General features: G+C 35.0%; 2 protein-coding genes across 2 annotated transcripts; one reads left to right on the forward strand and one right to left on the reverse strand.

The window, feature by feature from the left end:
- Nucleotides 1–1,745: 1,745 nt before the first annotated feature.
- LOC110099628 (uncharacterized protein YpgQ) lies at nt 1,746–15,408 on the forward strand. The gene is made up of 7 exons (XM_020826835.2): nt 1,746–2,003; nt 2,589–2,619; nt 2,736–2,754; nt 2,939–3,039; nt 7,376–7,474; nt 12,764–12,939; nt 15,149–15,408. Exons 1-7 carry the CDS (start codon nt 1,818–1,820, stop codon nt 15,233–15,235), a joined length of 699 nt encoding a protein of 232 aa, XP_020682494.1. The 5' UTR covers nt 1,746–1,817; the 3' UTR covers nt 15,236–15,408.
- On the reverse strand, nt 15,312–19,719 carry LOC110099638 (cytochrome P450 86B1). The gene is made up of 3 exons (XM_020826842.2): nt 19,159–19,719; nt 18,141–18,776; nt 15,312–16,213 (listed from the first exon to the last, which is right to left on the reverse strand). The coding sequence occupies exons 1-3, from the start codon at nt 19,714–19,716 to the stop codon at nt 15,845–15,847; spliced, it is 1,563 nt and encodes a 520-aa protein (XP_020682501.1). The 5' UTR covers nt 19,717–19,719; the 3' UTR covers nt 15,312–15,844.
- Nucleotides 19,720–21,482: the final 1,763 nt, after the last annotated feature.

The raw sequence follows: 21,482 nt of genomic DNA on the forward strand, positions 1-21,482 counted from the left end.
ATGCTCCACATCACCTCTTTGCTCGTCAATACCGTGGCTTAGTACTGCTAGTTACCGCTGACGTGATGCATTCTGATTGGTCTCCGGACGACGTTCTGCATTCGGCCTTCGCACAGAAAATTTTCCCTCATTTGAGACACCTTTTTTTACTGTTTTGTAAAATAATTTTTTGTATAATTTTTTTAACTATAAATTTTGTACCACAAAACTGCTTAAAAAGCAGCAGGAAAGCTATTCTAAATAAGCTTGGGATTTCATTTGAGACAGCTTTTGACTATTATTTTTTTGTAATTTTCAATAAAATTTTATACTAAAAAACTGAAGTAGAAAGCTATTCCAAACAAAATCCAAATAATTATTTCTTCAAGACTTCTAATACATGGAGTGTATAATTAAAAATAGAGATAATCTTTAAAAAATAGATTTGGCTTTGCGAAGTTAAATTCATAATGACTATTTGATGAAACTATATTAGTTTGGCAAAACTTTCGATTCCTTATATTTACTCTTATTTGATCAGAAACTTAACATCGCCTGATCAATATTTTTTCTTAATTCATACTCAGCGGTTCTAATTTGATCTCCCTAAATATGATCATTAAATAGATTTATGATCAGCAAAGTTAGTTTCAATAGGGGTGTCAAAATATAGAATAATTATTAGGTCCGGTGACCGGACGTAGCTCTACGCTCTACGTCCGGTCACCACTGAGATTGCGCCACGTGCTCTTACTCTTTACTGCGCGGCCCGACGACTTGACCTGGACCGGAACCCGGGAATGCTATGTTCGCGTATTGCTAGGTATTACTTGGTATATGCTCGGTATTGCTTGACAATAACGAGAAATACAGCTATGTGAAGACCAATATCAAGCAATACCGAGTAATACTAAGTTTTTCTAGAAAAACTCGGTATTTGCCTTCACATAATGGTATTTCTCGTTATTGCCGAGCAAAATCGACAAATACCTAGCAATACCGGGTTGTCATGGATTTAAAAAAACGCACGTGCGATATACCCACTATTCACCGGGTCGGGTCCGCGATTTTGTGCCTGCTACGTGGCGCGATCTCAGCGCCGGCCGAACGTAGCTCTATGACCGTTCACCGGACCAAATAAAAGTTCCAAAATATGACCCGCCCGACTAAAAAATTGACCCAAAAATTTTGGGTTCAAGTCAACCCGTTTGTATTATCGGTCGGATTTGAATTCGAGTTTTCAACCCGTTTATTAAATTGAGTCGGGTTTGGGTTGTTCAGACCGCTCTACAACGCTTGTTCGCTCAACCATGCTAGACCGCAAGGGTTCGACCCGACGTAGGCGTCGCTTCACATCAGTTTTCGTGGGTCTGGTTGGGTCAGTTCGTAGCCCATGCAGGTCAGGTTCGGGTTGAAAATCTAGACCCGTTTATTAAATCATCCGATTCGGGTTGACTCATTTAGATCCTGGTCTACTCGAATTTGACACAAACCCAATCCGCTGACCCATTTTGACAATCAACCATATTAATGAATCTAACTTCGATTCTCATTAGATTTCTCTATTCGTAATAAATTATAAGATTTTTATACAAATGTTTAATAGATGAAACCATATAACTTTGGTTAACAATCCCAATAAAAATTAATCAATATAATTAATAGTGATTTAGAATATAAAAAAATAATAATCTTTGTTTAGATGAAGATGTCTGAAAAGAAAAAAAAATGAAGATGTCTGAATAATTTGGCTCTTATAAGCCAATCCGAGATGTTGACCAGCTCCAGCATCAGGCTAGATCGTTCCAGTGCAAGAAGCGGCGCCGGGCGGCTCGGTCATGGGAGTGACGGCGAGGGACATGGAGGAGAGGCAGAGGCGAACACTCCAGATGGCGGAAAAGCTTGTGGAGTCAACAATGGCGGGCCGCGACGCTTCTCACGATGCGGCCCATGCCTTTAGGGTTCGGGACCTCGCCCTCTCGCTTGCTATGGAGGAGGGTTTGGACAATCACAGTTTGGAAATAGTGAGTATCTTTATCCTTCCTTTAATAATAAATACTTTATTGCTGTGCATTGGTTAATTAAGGAGATAGGTAGTAGTTGGTGTCGATTAATTTAGTTTTCGGGGCTGTTTGGCAACGGGATTTATGCAGGATTTGACCAGGATTTAGCATAAATTCTGCAAAATGGGATTTCAGAATCCCGTAAATTCCGTAATCTGTATTTGGATACTTTACCTTTTAAATTAATTTGTTTGCTCGATGTCAAAGTCAGAATCGTTGAAAGAATGAAAGATTGATATCACTGCTCTATAAAATGTTTCTATGTTGTTTCTTGTTAGGTGGATTAAACTAATTATCTGATGTTTATGGTGTTTTCTATGTGGAAATTGAGCAGGATTTAGCATAAATCCTGATAAACGGGATTTGTGAATCCCGTAAACCCCGTAATTCGTATTTGGATGCTTTACCTTCTAAATTAATTTGTTTGCTCGATGTGAAAGTCAAAATCGTTGAAATAAATGAAAGATTGCTATCACAGCTCTATAAAATGCTTCTATGTTGTTAGGTGGAGAAAGCTAATTCCCTAACGTTTATGGTGTTTGCTAGGTGGAAATTGCTGCTCTACTTCACGATATTGGTAAATTTTCGAGCTCCTGCTTTATGACTTGGGAGGAGTTTTTCTCGTCCACTCTTTCCTTGTTTTGGATATTTGTTTTTTTTTTCTAAACTGGTGTGTTTTCAAAATTTTTGCAGGGGATTACAAATATAGCAAGTAGGTTTTCTTACTCCTTGTTTTTCTTTGCTTTTGATATACTTGTGTTGAAAAAAAAAAATGAGAGATTGATTTTACTGTAATATCTTTTCTAAAGGTTTTTCATCGATGTTTATGTTTGGAAGTTGAATTCTCTTTATTTTCCCTTTTTTTGTCTTGTTAATGCTTCTGGTATTTGGTATAGGGACTTGGTTGAGGACACATCAATAGTAGAGAATTTCCTTAATGAGGAAGGATTGGAAGAGAGCAAAAGGCATAAGATACTAGGCATCATAAAAGGAATGGGTAATTATTTTATATTTTAAATTTGTAAAAAATTTAGTCTGGTTATTTAGACCTTTTGATTAATTTTGGAAGACTGCAATTATAGTTTATGGTTCTTTAGTTTTGAATTTTGATTCTCGTTTATAGTTTTTAGTTGTATGGATTGGATTGTTTTTGAATGATAATTGGCATATTCATAAAGAACTAGTATTATTCTAAATTATGAAATAAATCAATTCATAGAAATATGCAGCATTATCTTTGTGATGTTACAGGGTATAGCTATTTCAATATAATGAGTAAATCAGCAAAAGTGTTTGCTTAAGTATGTTTACATGATACAAATCTCGACTACTTTTGATAACTTTTAATAAGTTTATGTCAAGATAGAGCTGAACATATAGTTTTTTTTTCATTAAGCTTTGTTGGATTAAAGTAGTTAGGTTTTTTCATATTAAAAAGCAATTTTTTTAAAGCTATTGTTGATATTATAATTTTTTTTTTTTTTGAAAAAATAGGCATCAATTTTATTACCGCTACTACACTAATATATATGGTTGTAGGAAGTAGATTTCACCACAAAAAATTCTAAGAAACAAGATAGCTGTGACGAAATAGAAGTTTTGAAATCGTCTTGAAACCAAAGCTATGAAAAAGTTACCTCAAATGCAGCCATAGTTTAATGTATGAGTTAATTTATTTAAGGATATGAACTAAATATTATGTTTTTTTATAGCATTGAGCTTGATTTTTTGGATTATGAGTTATATACACATTTTTGGACCATATCGTTTGACTATTATTTAATTTAAATAAAATTTAGTTTATGTTTGGGGTAGTTTTGATTTCTTTTAAAAGTAGATATAGAATTGTTGTGGGAAAAATAGATCTTTTGAAAGCTTTTGTGGGTATAGAATTTTTCCTTTTTGAAAAAAAGGATAAGTTTTCTTAAAGCTGCCATATTTTAATAAATATAGTTATAAAAAAGTAGCTTCTCACCATAATTTTTTTTGAAAGAAACAAGGAAGTTATAACCAAATAGAACTTTCTTTGGATCTTTGCTATATGAGGAATAAAGATGTGAACTAGCTTCCCCAAAACAACCCTTAGTCAATCTTGACGCATGCTATTTAGTTTTCAGAAAGCAAGCATTCCATGTTTGCAATACTATATGCTGCCTAAGGCAACTTTTCCAATTTTTTTCTTTGTAACTCCCTTTGCATTGAATTTCAAACAGATTTAAACATTTTTTCTAGCATTACAGCTTGCTTATGTATAGTTACTGAAAAAAATGTCATAGATAAAATTTGTTTCCTCTTGAATGTGATCAAATCTAAAATACTTATTAAATCACTTGGCAGAATCTCCATGTTTGCCGTTTCCAATTCCATGCTATTGCAACCTTGATATTACCTTATAAAAGAAAGCACACAGATCAATCTTTATCATAACCATCGCTTGGGCTTTTATTTGCTCATTGGACTAGCTAGGTAGTTGGAGCTCTCTCAGGCGAAGCTTTGAGATTGGCGTGTCTTGTTTGGGAGAGTAATAGGAGGTTTCTCTGCTTGTGTGGGCGCCGTCGATTGATGATTTAGGAGCCCTAGTGGCTTAAGAAGAAAACTATGAGATAGTAGCCAATGCTGCAAATTCTTGGCAAGATCAAGGATTGTCGAAGAGTCTGAAATCGGAGGTAGTTGTCGGTAGAGGTCATGGTCGATGGCTTTGAGGGCTTCAGCATCCAATTCATGAAGGTCAATGTTGGGTTTGCAACTAAGCTAAAGTAGAGTTGCTGCAGTGTTCAAGCTTGTAATTGTAAAAAAAGTGATTGTTTTATTCTTGGAGGTTTATCTATTGGATGATAGGAGAGAAAAATGTAAAAGAGAGGTCAAAGGAATAATCTTATGAGATGATAAAGGAAATATTTGGGATATGCAAGTATTATATCTTATTATTGTCTCACGTTAAGAAGGTATATTTTATGCACAAGTTACTTAGTCTCAAGATGTTTTGAAGAAGCTTGTGATATTGAGTACATTAATCAATTTAACTCTGTTATAAGTCAATTATGTTACTTGAATATCAACTTCAATTATAAAATCCGTGCCTTAGTTTGATTTCACCTTTCATCGTTAACTAAAAGTTGGGACGGTTTTGCAACAACAATATCGACTCATATGGATCAATCACATTAAAACTCAATGATGTCATTGACTCATCCTCGGTGAAGACATTTGACAACATATGAAAGGTGGAATCCCTTTATCTTTAGCTTTATATGTGGATAATAGGAGCATGTCTCAAAATAAAAGCAATGATCGAAGCAAAGACAAATCCAAATCATAGCAGATGAGCCAAACAAAGGTTCACAGTGAACGTACTGACCACATGAGAAGATATTTTATTGTTTCTCAGTACTGATGGTCCTAAAAAGTCTTGGATCCTTGACTCAAGCACGTTTTTTCATTGCACCCTGTATAAAATCTTTTTTGTTTAATTATTCTATTGGAGATTTTATGATGGTTCATCTTGTTGATGATGAAACCTTGAGCATAGAAGGTCTCAGTGATGTGCAAGTCAATCGATTGGGTGACTATGTGGAAGTTGTCACACTTGTCTTGAAGAGAAGCTTGTTCTTTTTTGGGTAGCTAGATGAAGAAGGTTAAAATTTGACCTTTATTGATTATTGCAATGTGATGAATGACGTTATGGTGATAGAATGGGGAAGTAAAGATGATATCATGCACATGACAAATGACATTATATACTAGAGTAGCAAGGCCATGTTAGGTTGGAGTTTTTAAAGGCTAGGAAGGTGTTAAAAAGCAAGCTGTGTTAGGATCAAGGAGTGGCAAGGTAATAAGGAAAATATTGTGGTTAAAGGCTGACAACTTTACCCTTAATGGATGGGATACTTGGGCCCTCTATTAACTCATATGGCTGCTTGATTAGGATGGGGTGGTGCATAAAGATGACCACTATTGGGTTGGCATATACAAAATTAATCATAAAGTGGGGGATTGTTGATTTGATGTGAAGAAAAATTTCTTCTTAAAGTCTATGATTTTCTTAGAAATTTATTAGCTCTTAGCCTCTTACATGTGATCAAATCTCGAATCCTTAGATTTAATCAAATTACATAATATCAATGATTATTATTTTTCTTAATTCCATGCTATTCCATCATTGACAACGCCTTGTAAAAGCATGGGCAGAAGTCAATCATAGGCACGACTTCCTCACAGTTTCGTATTGCTTTTTGGACTAACCTGATGGTGGAAGATCTTTCTGAGTGAAGCTTTGGGATTGGTGTCTTATTTGAGAGAGCAATTGGAGGTTGTTTTGCTTGTGTGGGTTGGGCATTAACAATTGACAATTCAGTTCAGTGGTTGAAGAAGACATGACAAGATAGTTGCCAATGCTACAAATTCGTAGCAAGTTCAAGGCAGGTATTTAATCCTTGGCGAGCATTATGGCGATTGGAGATGTTGTGATTGGAGGTGTAAATATTGAACAGTGCAAAGGGACAACTACTGCTATAATGATTTGGGAGAGGAGGTAGTTAATAAGTTGGAGTATTTTTTGCTATCTATACACACACACATCATACATACATACATACAAATTGGCTTTATTCTTGGATGTTTGTCTACTGGATAATAAGAGAATATTAGATATAGATAGAGAGAAGAAAAATCTAATGACACTGAAGAAGGAATGCTTGTGTACAACTATTGTATATTCTAATTATCTCTAGACTAGCAAACAGCCAAACATGTATCTTTTTGTGCAGTTGTGGATGTAGCTGATTCCAACGAGGAAATTCTCTTATCTTATTTTTTTCTAGTGTCTTCCTCGTACCCTTGCCTGCATGCACTCATTTTTTCGTACTCTTTTATTGTTGCAAATGAATTAAATATCTAATTATGTTCAATTATTTTTTATTTATTTTCTCACCAAAAATTTGGAGTTGCTTCAAGATTTATAACTATTCAACTACATGTATATTATTTTTTTCACCTTTTGGCAACCATATAAGAATAAAACACTTCTCAAATTTTTAGGTATCCTAAATCATGATTTTTTTCCTCATACTTCTTTATTGTTGGTCATTTTTTATGCAAATAGAAATATACTTTGCTAGACGGAATTGTATTCTAAGTTTATATTGTCATTTAGTTCTTTATTAAGATCCATTAGTAATCTTTACTAAAATATATGCATTATCCCCTATTTTATAATCTATTATTCTTTGCTCTACAAGAAGTTATTAAAGTATTGACTGTTTTTCAAAAATAGTACTTCATATCTAATAAATGATAAATGATATAATATGTAATGTATTTTATATGTTTTTCAGGTTTTAAAAATGAAGTCGCACAAATATTATGTGGCGACTCTTCTCTTGAATTTGGTGTTGTACAAGATGCAGACCGTTTAGATGCTATTGGTGCTATTGGTGAATACATCAACTTTTCCCTATGATGAACAAATCTTTTTTCTTTAGTTGCTTGATACAATTTTTTTCGGTTTTATTACTAAGAGATTGTTGTTACATATTGCTTGCACCATGCTGTATTGATGTGATCGGATTTGTTATTTTCAATATCTTTTTTTAACCATATATTAGCGTTATGTTATGATATTTCTAAGAGAAGCCTTGTTGTGTGTGAGTGCAACATTAGTTATCTTAATATAATGAGTTTATGATAGGAAAACACTTGAAGATCTCAAAAATTTCCCAGCAATCTTTGGAAAACAACTAGAATTCTCCACAACAATCCACACAAAATCAGGAAAACTATAGATAATTTGTAGTATTTGATGAAATAGAAATGGAAAATACCAAGATACAATTGATCCTCTATTCGAGAGGAGGATCTATCTCTCCCAAATCTCTAGACGCCGGTAGAGCCCAAAAACCTAAGAGATCTCAAATTTCAACCAAATTCAAGATTCCCTAATCCTAGGAAAACAAACTATTTAATGCATACAATCCAAAAGGAAATATCTAAACAGCTCCTTCTTTGAAATTTCCTTCCTAACTTTCTTCAAAAACCTTCCTTAGCAGCTCTGTCAGACCTGGGCGGTCGGATCGAGCATATAGGAGGCTAAACTTCTCTGTCTGTTTTGCACTGGCCGGTCCCATAGGACCGGTTGGACCAGTCTAACAGTTTATAAACTTGTGTCTTGATTTTCGTATGCATAAATAAATTGCATTATTTTGAGCTTTTAATTTTCCCACATAGTTATTAGGCAAAAAAAAAAACTCTGGTTTTAGCTTCTTTTAATGATGCAAATTTATAGATTTGCTTCTTTGATTCAAATTCTGCTCACATTTTTAATTTATTCTATTTTATGTAACTTCAAGAATAACTACTCAAGAACCCTTAGACTTCACACAAGCTAATTTAAAGCACGATTATGTGTCAATAAGAATTTTTTGGCATCCATGAATTAGTGACATCAATTAAAAAAAATTTCATCATTGCATACTAGGGCAAATAGATGTCTTAACTATCACATGAGCTACATCTTATATAGCATTTACTCTTTAACAAACAGGTGTAGTATATATTTAGCAAAATATATTTTTGGTTAGCATTCAAACATTCTTTATTAATTTTCTTTGCACTGAAAGATGGAAGATGATCCGTCTTTTGTCACCTTTCTTTGAATATTTGTTTGTATCCATTCTTTTGCTATGGCTATTTTGTTGTCTTTTCAAGGGCATTAAGATATGTGAGTCTATGATCTTTGTATAATGGTCCTGAATCTACACCATTGAGTCACCTCAAGATTCGTAATTTCCCTTCAATCAAGTCTAAGGGAATCAACAATAATCTTGTGGCTCTAACTAAAATATGATAATCTAACTTGGCTAATTTCCAACACCAATCTCAAAACAAACAACGTGTATCTAATAGGGGTGCAAGTGAGCCGAGCCGGCTCGGGCTCGACTCGTTTATGGGCTCGCGACCCGAGCTTATCGAGCTCACGAGTCGAGCTCGAGCTCGAGTTCGAGCTTGAGCCGGCTTGACTCGTGAGATCGCGAGCCGGCTCAAATAATTATTAAATATAAAATTAAAAAAAAATAATATTAAATGTTATTTAACTCTGTATTTCAAAATTATCAGCTCATCCAAATTTTTTTCCGGCGTGCCTCTCTCTTTCTCTTCTCTCTCATGATATAAACAGCTGTTACAGCTTTGAACAGCTGACATTTTTTTGGGAAAACAAACAGCTAAATAATAATAAATGATGATGTAAAAGCTGAATAATAAATGCATTTAGTAATTCTGCTATCTCTCTCTTTTAAAAAAGCTGTGCCTCTCTCTCTCTTTCTCTCGTTTTAAAAAGTCGTGCCATCTCTCTCTTTCTCTCTCTCGTTTTAAAATGCCACGCTACACTTGAATAGTTGAACTTGATGAACCGGAGTTCGGACTGTGCAGAAGGTTAGACGAGCTGCTCTACGAGCGGCTCGAACTCGATTATAATGGAACGAGTCGAGCTCGAGCTCGACTTTTGAGCTTGACTCGAGCTCGAGCTCGATATTTGACAGTTGAGCTCGGCTCGAACACCCCCTAGCTCGAGCTCGACTCGACTCGTTTGCACCCCTAGTATCTATTATCTAATGACCTTATTCAAATGCCTTACAATTTCATTTTTTCGTCTATTACCTATGGAGTTAAATTAGTCAAACTCACATCATAGAGATGATGTGTCTTAATCATCCGATCAATCGTAGGCCCAAAATGATTACTATTATGACGGTTGAGTTTCCTTCACTCCTTCCGTTGGCCTTCAAGTTCGCTTTTATGGAAACTTTCTTCTAGAAAAAACTCACCTATTTCTTTGGTCGCGTGGGAAGCTAGTAGGGGTGTGAGTGATTCATGCCAACTCTTGAGCTAGCTCAGGCTCAGCTTAATAAATGGCTCCTGAGCCGAGCTAATGAGCTAAGCTTGAGCTAGTTATGTCTTGATTTGTTAGCTCGCGAAAAAATCTCTTTTAAAAATCTTAATATAAATTGCACTTAAAATATATTGGCATTCCGAATTTTAAATACAAAATTGTTAAAAATGTTTAAAAATTATCTCATTTTTTTATGCGAAGTGATATTTTTATTAATTTTCTTATAATCAGTAATTTCTCACTCTTTTTTATCATTTTATTATAATAATTCATTGAATCATAATCATTTTCACTCTTATTATGAGTTGAACAACATAATAGACTTGTAGGTTCTTGGCCTATAGAGCATTTAGGATTTTATGGGGCTCTCATTGGCATATTTCTCCAAGAGGGGCTCACCAATGTGCTGTCCACTAATAGGGAATTTGATGTAAGTATAGGGTTTACATCTATTTTGGAGATTCAAGATTTAATTCACAGAAGTGGCCTTACCCAACACCATCAAAACAAAAAATTAATAAGATATTTGAATTAAAAGGATCCGACTAAATAGAAAGATACGCTATACTAGGAGAATTCCAACCCTATAGAGATTCTTAATGATTAAATTGGATCGGTTCCACTTTTCTTAGGGGGCATACATTATTTTGATGTCCGGAATCAAAGGCTCAAATTTTTAGATGGATTCCATCATCTTCTCTACTAAAGCATTCACTATAATTCAACAATCCAAACTATGATGACAACCATACAATGATAATAACAACCATGTTATCCCATTTTCATCAAAATGTGCAACAGACTTGAGTTAATTTTGACCTTCCCTTTGATCATTTTGCATATTCAAGCATTCTTCTTGGAAAATGGTTATTTAAGACTAGTTGACTTCCTCATTTTCTTCCAAACTTGTGATGGTCCCCTCTCAAGCTTCTAGTTCAGTTGAACCTCGCCACTCTTTCGTATTCTTAGATCCAAGTTGGTATGATCTGAAGCATTTACTATTTCTTCTTTTTTCTCAAAGGGTGAACCTGAACATTCTTTACTCATAAGAGGAGAGACCACTTTAAGCAGCTGCGTTTTAATCATGAATTGGTTGATTGTAAATAAGGCTGTTGCTCAGGAATCAATGTATCTCGGGCATGCTACCATGTTATTCTCATCACTATCTATAGGCATCAACAATATTGGGTGCTTCATTCCTTGGGAAAGTCCTTCATTTTAACAAAGAATGAACACTTAGCTCAACATCTTGGCATTGTCTTATTATTTATTAGTAAACTTAATCCATTTCTTATTATTATGGTGGGACTCTTATATTGAAATCATATGTGAGTTTATACCATTGTCAAAATATTGGAATTGTGTATCTTGATTATTGCTCATGAAAGAAAGCAATAATTTGATAATGATGTAGATTATCTTGTACGACTACTGCTCTAAAGGAACATCACATGCTAGAAAAACTTAATAAACTTTGATGGTAAAATAAAGGTAAGTGTAGTCTTCCCATCTAAAACATCTAAAAAATTGAGAACTCATGGGAAGTTTATGGCCCTTCTTTGATTTTTTAGGCTAACAAAATGAAGGTATTCCTTAATAAGTGATTCTATTGCCGAAAATAAGTTCTTTTTTTGCCGACATCATTGAAGGATTTCTTTTGCTCAAAGCAAAATATGTAGATCCATGATCGGTGATTCCTAGAAAAAAATCATATATCCTTTATTTGTCTCTTGAACAAGAAAAGAAATTGTACATTACATGATGAAAAAACTGCACGCAATTGCAATTCCTGTCTTCTTTCCCGCAACTTGTTGCCATCTCTTCAAAAGCCCAAATACAAAATACTCCAAAGGGGTCCTAAGATGAATTTGTTAGCTGCAATTTTGCCATCAAATATACAACACGCAAAGAAAGGCTTGTGGTGTGAAATACCCTTGCACTAAAATTTGGATGGAAGGAAAATTGGCGTCTAGAGCAGAGAGAAGGGTGGGAGAGGAAGGGAATGGCATTCCCCTTCATTCCCCAAAAAGTTTTTTTGTAAGCCCTAAAATGATAGAGACACTTGCAAAAGTGCAGGTCCCGCACACCCTTCTTTAACTGACACCAACATAATATTTTGAATTCAATTTTGACTTCTGAAGCCCTCATATTTCCTAGAAAAGGCTCGTTTGGGGCCTTTTCTTAAGCTTTTGAATTTGTTTATTGATTCTAGCAACCAAACATTTTAATGCATAAGCATTCCTTTGGGCATACTTTACTATTTCTTTGACCGTGTGCATATGGAAGATGAGAAAACACTATGGACGGAATACCCTAAGAATTTATTCTGGCTTTATATTGTTTCTAACTTGTAATAAGATCGCTTCCAATTATTTGAATTTATGCTTTAGATTTGATGCCACAAAAAAAGTTTCATCTGCCATGTGACATTATCAGAGAATGTGGAGGCTTTAGTTTCACTACTGTATTTTTCTCTTCAACTATTGTTGAAGGCTGTTAGACTTTTTTTTGGAGGGCTATGTCTAGTTATGATCGCGCAAGTTAATTATATTGTTGATAAATAAAATAGGCTTAATTAAGCTTTATTTGTTCTCTATCCTATTCAAAGATTTTATAACCTCTTCTTATTTAATTTCCATCCTGATCAAAGCTTTTGTTGCCTTTATTTCATTAAAATTAGTTGCATATAGATCTTCAATCAAATATCTTGAATAACTTTTGTTGTTCTAATGTCCCTATGGTACCCGATTAAAATTAATTTTTGGATGCCTTTTTTGAAGCATATGATTTTTCTGCTGAAAATAAAGAAGGTGCAATATTTTCTCTACACTTGTAGGAATTGCACGATGTTTTACTTATGGTGGAAGTAAGAACCGGATTCTGCATGATCCTAAAATACCCCCTCGACAGAATTTATCGAAGGAAAATTATATTAACAAAAGTGAGAATCAGACCACCATCAATCATTTCCATGAGAAGCTTTTCAAACTAAAGGATATGATGAAGACTGAGGTATGTGATAATCAATGCTGTTCATTTAATATTTCTATTTGCCTTGTAATTATTATTATTATTATGTTCTATTATCTTTTAGATTTTTATTTTACTTTTATAGAATTTTTAGTTTTTATCTAAATTTAAAATTTAAATTAATTTAATTATATCTTGTTACCCAATTTCTATTATGTGAGACTTTAGTGCTTGTAGTTTGATTATCCAATCACAAAGTGAACTTGAATCAGCATTCCTGTTATTCCTCTCTCCTATCTCCTACAGACTCACCACACCCAACATATGATTCTCTCTCTTTTTACAGGAAGCCATATTTATCAAGGTTCTCTCTTTATTTATTCTATGAAGTTATAACTTCCCATCAACAGTTGTAATTATCCTCCCCTTTTCTCTCACTTTCTCTTTAAATTACGTCTATACTCAATTTGTTCACATCTAAATGGTTGACTAGAATAAAAATAGGCAAGAAATCGAAGAATTTCAAAGGGAAGAAAGAAAAATAAATCAAGTTGCTCATTATCAAGAGCTTTTGAAAAATAACATTAAGAGTGATAGCTTTTCTACTCCAATTTGATATCAAAGGTGAGTTTCTTGAAGGTCTTTGCATTAAGCACTGACCACCCTGTAACCCCTATCCCTACCTTACCTTCCTAGCCAGCCCCACCTAACGTACTGCCCATGCATTTTCCTTTAAAAAATTGCATTAAAAATTTAAAACTAGCCCGACCGTAAATCTGACATTAATCCTAACCTTGGCCTTAAGACTTATGAATTACTTCCTGATTTATCGTAGGATCTTTAAAATAACGGCGAATGATATTAATTTTTTGCTTGGAAAATTTACTTGGCCCATTTAAACTTAACTGTATGAGCACATAATTCCCCAAATTTAATTTGGATTCAAGGTAAAAAATATTATAAGCATAAGAAATCTCAAAATTATTATGATTATTATTTTAATTTGCTCCATGATTATACAAAATATGATAGATCTTTTTCTTATCAATATTGTGTTTACAATGATTTGTATTTGAAACTTTGGTAGATTAATAATTTCACTCATCTTCTAGAAATAGCAATATTGATGTATATAGTTTTACCTAATCATCATATTATAATAGGTCATCTCGGATATCTCATGGATTGATTTGGATGAATTATGGGATCAAAATTTTGATTTACATAGACGTTATTATCAACATTTTTATAGATCATATGAAGATTTTATACCTGCTCTTTTCATTCATCTAACTTCTTATCCACATAATTACAAATTTAAGATTAATCTCAACTCATACATAGTGTCATATGAATCGTATCTTTATGTTCACTCTTCAAAGATCTCATGCCAATAAGGATGTGACAAATGTCTTTTAATTGGATGATTTTATTGCTGAATTACTCTACCAAATAATACCTATGATCAACATTCCCTGATTCGGTGTTTTCCCCACAAAATGGTATCAATAAATTATGGTCAATGCCAAAGCCCAGATATTTCCCAATGGTGCTCTACCTCTTGAGTTGTGAATCATAATGTACATTTGATAGTATGTGAAGACTTTTGTCAGCTAAGGTTGACTTAAAATTGTTCCCTTAAACAAACATCCATCATTGCTCTGCAAGATCCCTTTGGACGATACAACCAATGGCTGTTGATAAGGATATTTTGGTTGGGTCATGTCGGCTATCTCTGCTGATTGAGTCGGCTATCCCTTTGAACTATTAGGTTCATTATAATTCCTCCACCGTCCACTCTAAATTAAAGGCTGTATATTTTCTCTATCATAAAATCAAATCTCTACTACTAAAAGTTAAGGATTTAGCGCCTATCAACTTTCTTTAATTGAAAGCTCTTTTTTGTGATCTAGAGGTGTAATTAATTATGAAAATCTAGAATGAGATCATAATACCTTCACAAAATGAGTATGAAATATCTGAGTAGTGTTTTATTTATAATTTAATATTCCTTCCAAAATATTATTCCCCAACCCAAACTCTCTTCAAAGAGATGGATGTCAATATTCAGAAGACTATATTGCCGACATTTTTTATGCCCCAGACCAAATAATTCATTTCAATGCGCTTGTACATTTACTTTTTTCTACTAGATTTTCAATTGTCATACTGCTGGATCTCTTTTTTTTTTTTTAATTTATTTATCAATTTATTGCGTCTAATTCGCTTTTGGCACAAACTAAATCTTTAGGCTGGGAGAAAGAGGGCTGAGAAGAGGCACATCTTTATGGTGGACTTCATAGAGGAGTTCTATGAAGAATGGAATGGCAGAACTTGAGCTTTCTTTCCTTTGGTGATGCAACCAGGTATTTATTCATGTTATGATGTCTGCTACACCCGTTCAACAAAAGATGATTTTTAGTATTTCTTGCCGAGCAAACAGTTTTGAATCAAATATTGCTATATTCTTTTCTGAAGAAATGCAATGACATTAACATTTTCCAGATTCTACTCTGAATTCTCTCAACTGTAAAATTCTTAAGCTTCGTTTGGTATGACTTTCTTTCTGTTTCATAAAGCAGCTTTCTAGTAAAAACTTAAAATTTTTATGCTAAAAAACTTCTTTAAGAAGCAGAAAGAAAATCGTCCCAAACAAAACCTTAGTTGATGAATGTAAGACACTTAATAACAAATATAATTATATTCCACAGCACAATATCTTACATACCCAGCCAATGTAATGGAAATCTTGACTGGTAAAACATAAACATGTATAAGAAAAAAAAATATAATAGAACAAAAGAAAATCAAGAATTCACACCTTGACTTGCCCTCCCACAAACTTTCTCCTATCAAACAACAGATATTTGTACTAATCTAGAACAAGTTGTTCAAACAACCCTCCTTTGCTCCTTGCTTATTTCCATCACCTGATAATACTGACTGATCATTCTCTCCTTCGTAGTGTCACCTTCAACCCATACTTCATGTACATTGTGAGCGCCATTTTAGGCTCGACCGGATGACCTTTAACCACACTGACCTGATATCGAAGCAATATGTTGGCCGCGACGAACTTCATCTGATAGTATGCGAAATCCTTGCCGAGGCAGAGTCTCGGGCCGCCGTTGAAGGCGGAGAACTTGTACGCCGACTCGCTTACAAACCGGCCGTCTTTAAGCCATCTCTCTGGTTTATACTCCCTGCAGTCCTTTCCCCATATGCTCTCCATTCTTCCCATGCTGTAGATTGCATAGATTAGCTTTGTTCCTTTCTTCAGCACAGTCCCATCAGGGAAGACCTCATCTTCAATAACCTGTTCATGAGAATTGCTTCAGTTATTTCTGGATAAATATTGAAATCTTCTTGTTTTGTTTAGAGTTTGTAATAGGAAGATTTAAAAAAAAAAGGATGAAATGTGTTTTAATAATTGTAATTTATAATTAATAATTAATTATTAAATTCATCTTAAAATAAAATTAAAAGTTTGAAAATGAATTATGATTAAATTTAAATTAGGATATCCTGTTTCATTTTTTTTCTTTTATATTTTTGTTGTTATATCTTACTCTAAATTTGTAGGGCAATATCTAAAAAAATTAAAGATTTATGTATTTTGGAGGGAAAATATCTAAAAAATTTTAAATTAAATATTTTTTTTTGGTAAAACATTTTTTTTCTTGATCCAGATAATGAGGGGAAATTATTAGGTTCGGACACCGAACAACATCCGGAGTCCAATGAAAATGCGTCTCATCACTCCCTACTCGTTACTGAGTACTGCTAGTACCAAGCAGCACTGAGCTTGATATTGCTCAGTACCGAGCTTAGTACTGTTTGATACTGTGAAGTACCAAACGATAAGTCGTGTTCGGTGTCTGAACCAAATAATCTACTGATAACGAGGTCTTACAAATTATGCATAACTGAAATAAAAAAATATAAAACAAAATTGATTAAAAAAGAGATCCGCGTGTTACTTATTTTTTCAGTTTTTTGAAGATTTTTCCCCAAAAAAAAAAAAAAAGTTAAAGAAGGATTTCATTTCAAGTGTTGTCTGAAATTTTATTTTTTAACTAGAAAATAATTATTTAAAAGATTTTTTTTTTCTGTTTTAGTAAAGTAAAATCTTATAAAAAAAAAGAACAGAATATTAACCCCTTAATTAATTTGTAGCGTAATAAATAACATTTATAACAACTCGGTAAATGTAGCTTATATTTTCAATACAACTAATTTTGGTCCAATATTAAGAATGAATGATAATCAATGTTTTCCTAATCTTTCGGTATTCATCAACAACCAAACCTTCCTAAATTATATGTAAGCCCTTTTTGGACATTTAGACCAATTAAAATAAATTTATGCACACAATTATATGCAAAAAGCTCTAATCCAAAATCTCTCGGTTGATTCCAAAATGAGTAATCTTATATGTAAGATTTAAAAAGTATATAAATAAATTATGTTATAGTAATAAAATTAATAGAATATAGAGTGGTTTACGTCCATATAGCATAATTATCATATTTTTTATTTTAAAATATTTATATTTCTTCATATATCATTTTAATAATATGTAGAGTAATATGGGAAATAAGATAAGAGAAAGCCGCTTTAGATGGTCTAATCACATAAAATATTGGCCTTCCGATAGAGAAATTATTATGCACGGATACTGGACATAGAGAACTGTTCAGATTTGTTGCGTTTTTGTTGCTTATTTACAAAAGGGCAGAAAAAGTGCAATAAATATTTAATTATGAATGTGTTTTTATTGTCATTTTGTAAAAGCGTAGCAAAAGCGCAACAAATATTCAATTATTTAATAAATATTAAATATTTGTGGCCATTTTACTGCCATTTTGCAAAATCACAGTAAAAGAATATTAAAAGCGCAACAAATCTGAACGGTTCTCTCCGTTCCGTATCGGCACAGAATAATTTCTCCTATCGATGACCTCATTAGAAGAGTAGATGTATTAAATACGGTCTATATTAAAAATGGTAGAGATAGAGATAGACCTAAAAAGATTTAGTTCGAAAGTATTAGAAATGAATTTTGTTTATTATCTTTAAATTAGAATTTGACAATAAAGGAGAAAAAATGATTTATGTTGCCGGCCTCATATAATTGAATAAAGACTTAATATAAATAGTAAATTTTTTGCATAATTGAAAAGTTTGAATGTTAAATAATTAAATATGAAGAGGTAGATATTAATTAGGTAAATATTCCTTACCTCCTTATGGTCAACCGGCACCGACGGATAAAGCCGGAGAGCCTCCGACAACGCCGCATGCAAATACTCCATCTTCTTCACCTCCTCCGGCTGAAAAACCACCTCACCATCACCGCCTTCCTCCCCCTCTCTCTCCTTCACTATCCCCCTCAGCTCCTCCAATATCCTCTCCTCCACCCCTCGATTCTTCTCCAACAGCCAAAAGAACCAAGCCAGCGCCACCGACGACGTATCCCTCCCGGCCAATATAAAGTTCACACAAATATCCCTCAAGAACTCATCCGTGTACTTCTCCCCTCCTTCCTCATCCTTCGCCTTCATGAACACCGTCAATAAGTCCGAGCTCAGCCTTCCAGTTTTCGCATTCAGCTCCTCCCTTCTGGTTTTGATCACTTCGTATGCGAATTCGTCTACTTTTTCTATGGATCTTCTGAGTCTTCTCTCGTTTCCTATGTCGAGAAACTTCATTGTTTTCCAGATTGTTGTGGGGGTGACGAAGCGCAGTATTGTGGCCTCCGTCGCGTCCTCGAACGCTGCGGCGAAGGGTATTACAGGGAGACCGGGTCTCAGGCAGCCGGGGTCGATGCCGAAGGCGATCATGCAGACGTTGTCGAAGGTCAAGCGGAGCAACACGTCCTGAAGATAAACAAATTCAAAAAATATTGAAAATGGCGGTGTGAGAGTTTTTGATGAAAATACTAACATATGTTTGCATGATTATTCATGATTTCTTTCAAATTATTAAAAAAAATCATTTCTATTTTACTCTGGATCTACTTAATCAAATAAGAGAAATAATTCTCCTGCATTTATTTTGCAGACAATCAAACAGTCTCAAAATATTTAAAATACAATATTTTTACTTTATAGACTGCATTTCTTTTTGGGCAACCAAAAAGTCCCAAAAAAAATCATTTTTATTTGCTCCGCTTAACTTTACAATATATTAAACATTTGGCCTCCTAAAATAAAAGAAAAAAGAATCATTTTTATTTACAAGCTCGGCGATTTTACTTACCTGAAGATCGAAGACGGTGGCGGCTCCTCGGCCGTCATCGGCGGCGTCATCAAGCACACGCAATAGGCGGTCATGTACGAGCTCAACAAGTGACTTCGCCGTCATTGCCCGAAACTCCGCCGAATGGAACTCCAAGCTCGCCGTCTTCCGCTGCCGGCGCCAGACTTCGTCGTCCGCCGCGAAAATTCCGTCGCCCAAAAGATCACGCACATTCGCCTGAAAATAAGGACCTTTGGGAAAACTAGAGAACTTTCCCTTCAGCAAATGCTCCAAATTTCTCGGATCCCCCGTCACAACGCAATGGAGGCTCGTCAGCACGGGTCCGCGGAAGATGAACGTGCCGCCGCGTTCGATAACGATGTCTGTGATCCATTCGTAGACGTTCTGGCGGAGCGCGAGGATGAGGGAAGGGAGCATTCCGATGAGCGGAAAGGACGGGAGGCCATGGCGGCGGCGCTGCCGGAGGGAATGGATGGTGATGAAGATGGAGATGGCGACGATGAGTTCAACGGCGTGAAGTGTTTCGGGGAAGAGATGCCATTGGTTTAAGGAAGCCATGGCGTCAGAAGGCGGAGGGAATAATGAAGAAGCTTTGGTTTACTCTTACTGGGTTTTATAAAGGGGGAGTTTGATTTCGGTTTGGTGAGCTGAAATAGAGGTGGGGGGTTAAGTGGGGTCCACTTTGGTTTTGCCGTTAGTGTAGATTTGATTTGCGCTCTATGTTAGATATGGCTACATTTGACTATGGCCAACGGTTTTTTTTTTAGTGATTTTACTTTGTGATGGTTACTGTTTGGAGCCAAAAAAATTATTAAGTTGAATTCTTAATTTCATCTCATGATTTGAAAGAAAATGATAGGAAGTTTCGACTAACACATCGAGGGAGAAATTATTGTGTGTGGATACCAGACAGTTTGAAGGTCAATTAGAATGTAATATGTCATCTGATACCTAATAGTATTCAGCATCGATACCGAGCAAAAAATAACGTGGCGCATTCTTATTGGCTTCCGGACGGAGTCCGATGTCCGCATAGAATGATTTATCTCATTGAGGAAGGGCATCAGGGAGATTTGACTCAAAGAAGAGGAGATAAAGTTATGATGAGATTTTACTGGGGAATGTCATTGATGATCGTTGGAATGGGTGTCAATTTCGGGTCACGAGTCGGGTTCGGGTTGAATCTGGAACTTACCTGGGTTCAAACGGGTCGACCCTAACCCGACCCAGGTAGATAAATGGGTTGGAAATCCGAACCCGGACTCGACTCAGCGGGTTGCTGGGTTGACCCGATCGACTTGACACGGAACCCGAAATGCGCGGATGAGTGCGGGCGAGCGGCGAGCGCGGGTGTGCGGGCAAGCGTGGGTGTGCGGGCAAGCGTGGGTGAGCTCGCATGGGCAGCCAAGGGTGCGAGGCGCCAGCACTGGCAAGCGCGGCAGCGCGCACTAGCAGGCTTTTTCGCGTGGGCAGCTTAGCGGACAGGGTCCGGGCAGCGGCGGTGCGCATGCAGGCAGGGCAGCTTCGCGGGTAGGCGGTGTAGCGCTGGCAATTCAAGTTAAACGGGTTCGCGGGTTGTCTCAAACCTGACCTATTTTGAAATCGGGTCGGATCCAACCCGGATTTTTCGGGTCGGGTCCGGGTCAGATTTTTGTGTCGTTTTAAATATTGACACCCCTAATCGTTGGCATGCATCACTGAAATCATAGAAAATAAAGAGATGACAATAAGTCGTGAAAAGATCTTGTTGGGAGAAGGTCATCGACCAGATTGATTACAAGTGCGGTTGAGAAAACCTCAACGACGAAAATTAATTGAAATTGCAACCATTTTCTTGTCATGGGGTGGGAAGTTAACGGAGATTTAACAATAAGGGTGATGACGAAGGTAATTTTTTTTTTACATTACTTGAAAAATAAAACATTACCCATCATACGTGTAAATAATAAGTTTTAGATGTTAAATATATAAACAAAATTATTTCGAATCTTATGTATGTAGATATCTCCTCTAACAAAAATTTTACTCAACAAATCTTTTATACAATTGTATTCTATTATTATGAGTATTGATTTCGATTGAATTCGGTCAAATTAATTAGCATCTTCCTATGTTTGTCCTTATGGCTTAAAAAATAACATATTAGGTCTAAATTATCATAATTAAAACATAATTATTATCATCAAGAGTTTAAATTAAAGAAGTTATATTTTTCAATTTTTGTAAAGAATAAGCATTTTATTTTATTTTTTTAATATCGAGTGCTTAATTTATAATTACTTAAATGACATCAGGAGGATAGAAGTAGGTTGTGAAAGTTATGA

The sequence above is a fragment of the Dendrobium catenatum genome, unplaced genomic scaffold (assembly GCF_001605985.2).
Source record: "Dendrobium catenatum unplaced genomic scaffold, ASM160598v2 fragScaff_scaffold_908, whole genome shotgun sequence".
In the NCBI taxonomy this organism is placed as follows: domain Eukaryota; kingdom Viridiplantae; phylum Streptophyta; class Magnoliopsida; order Asparagales; family Orchidaceae; genus Dendrobium; species Dendrobium catenatum.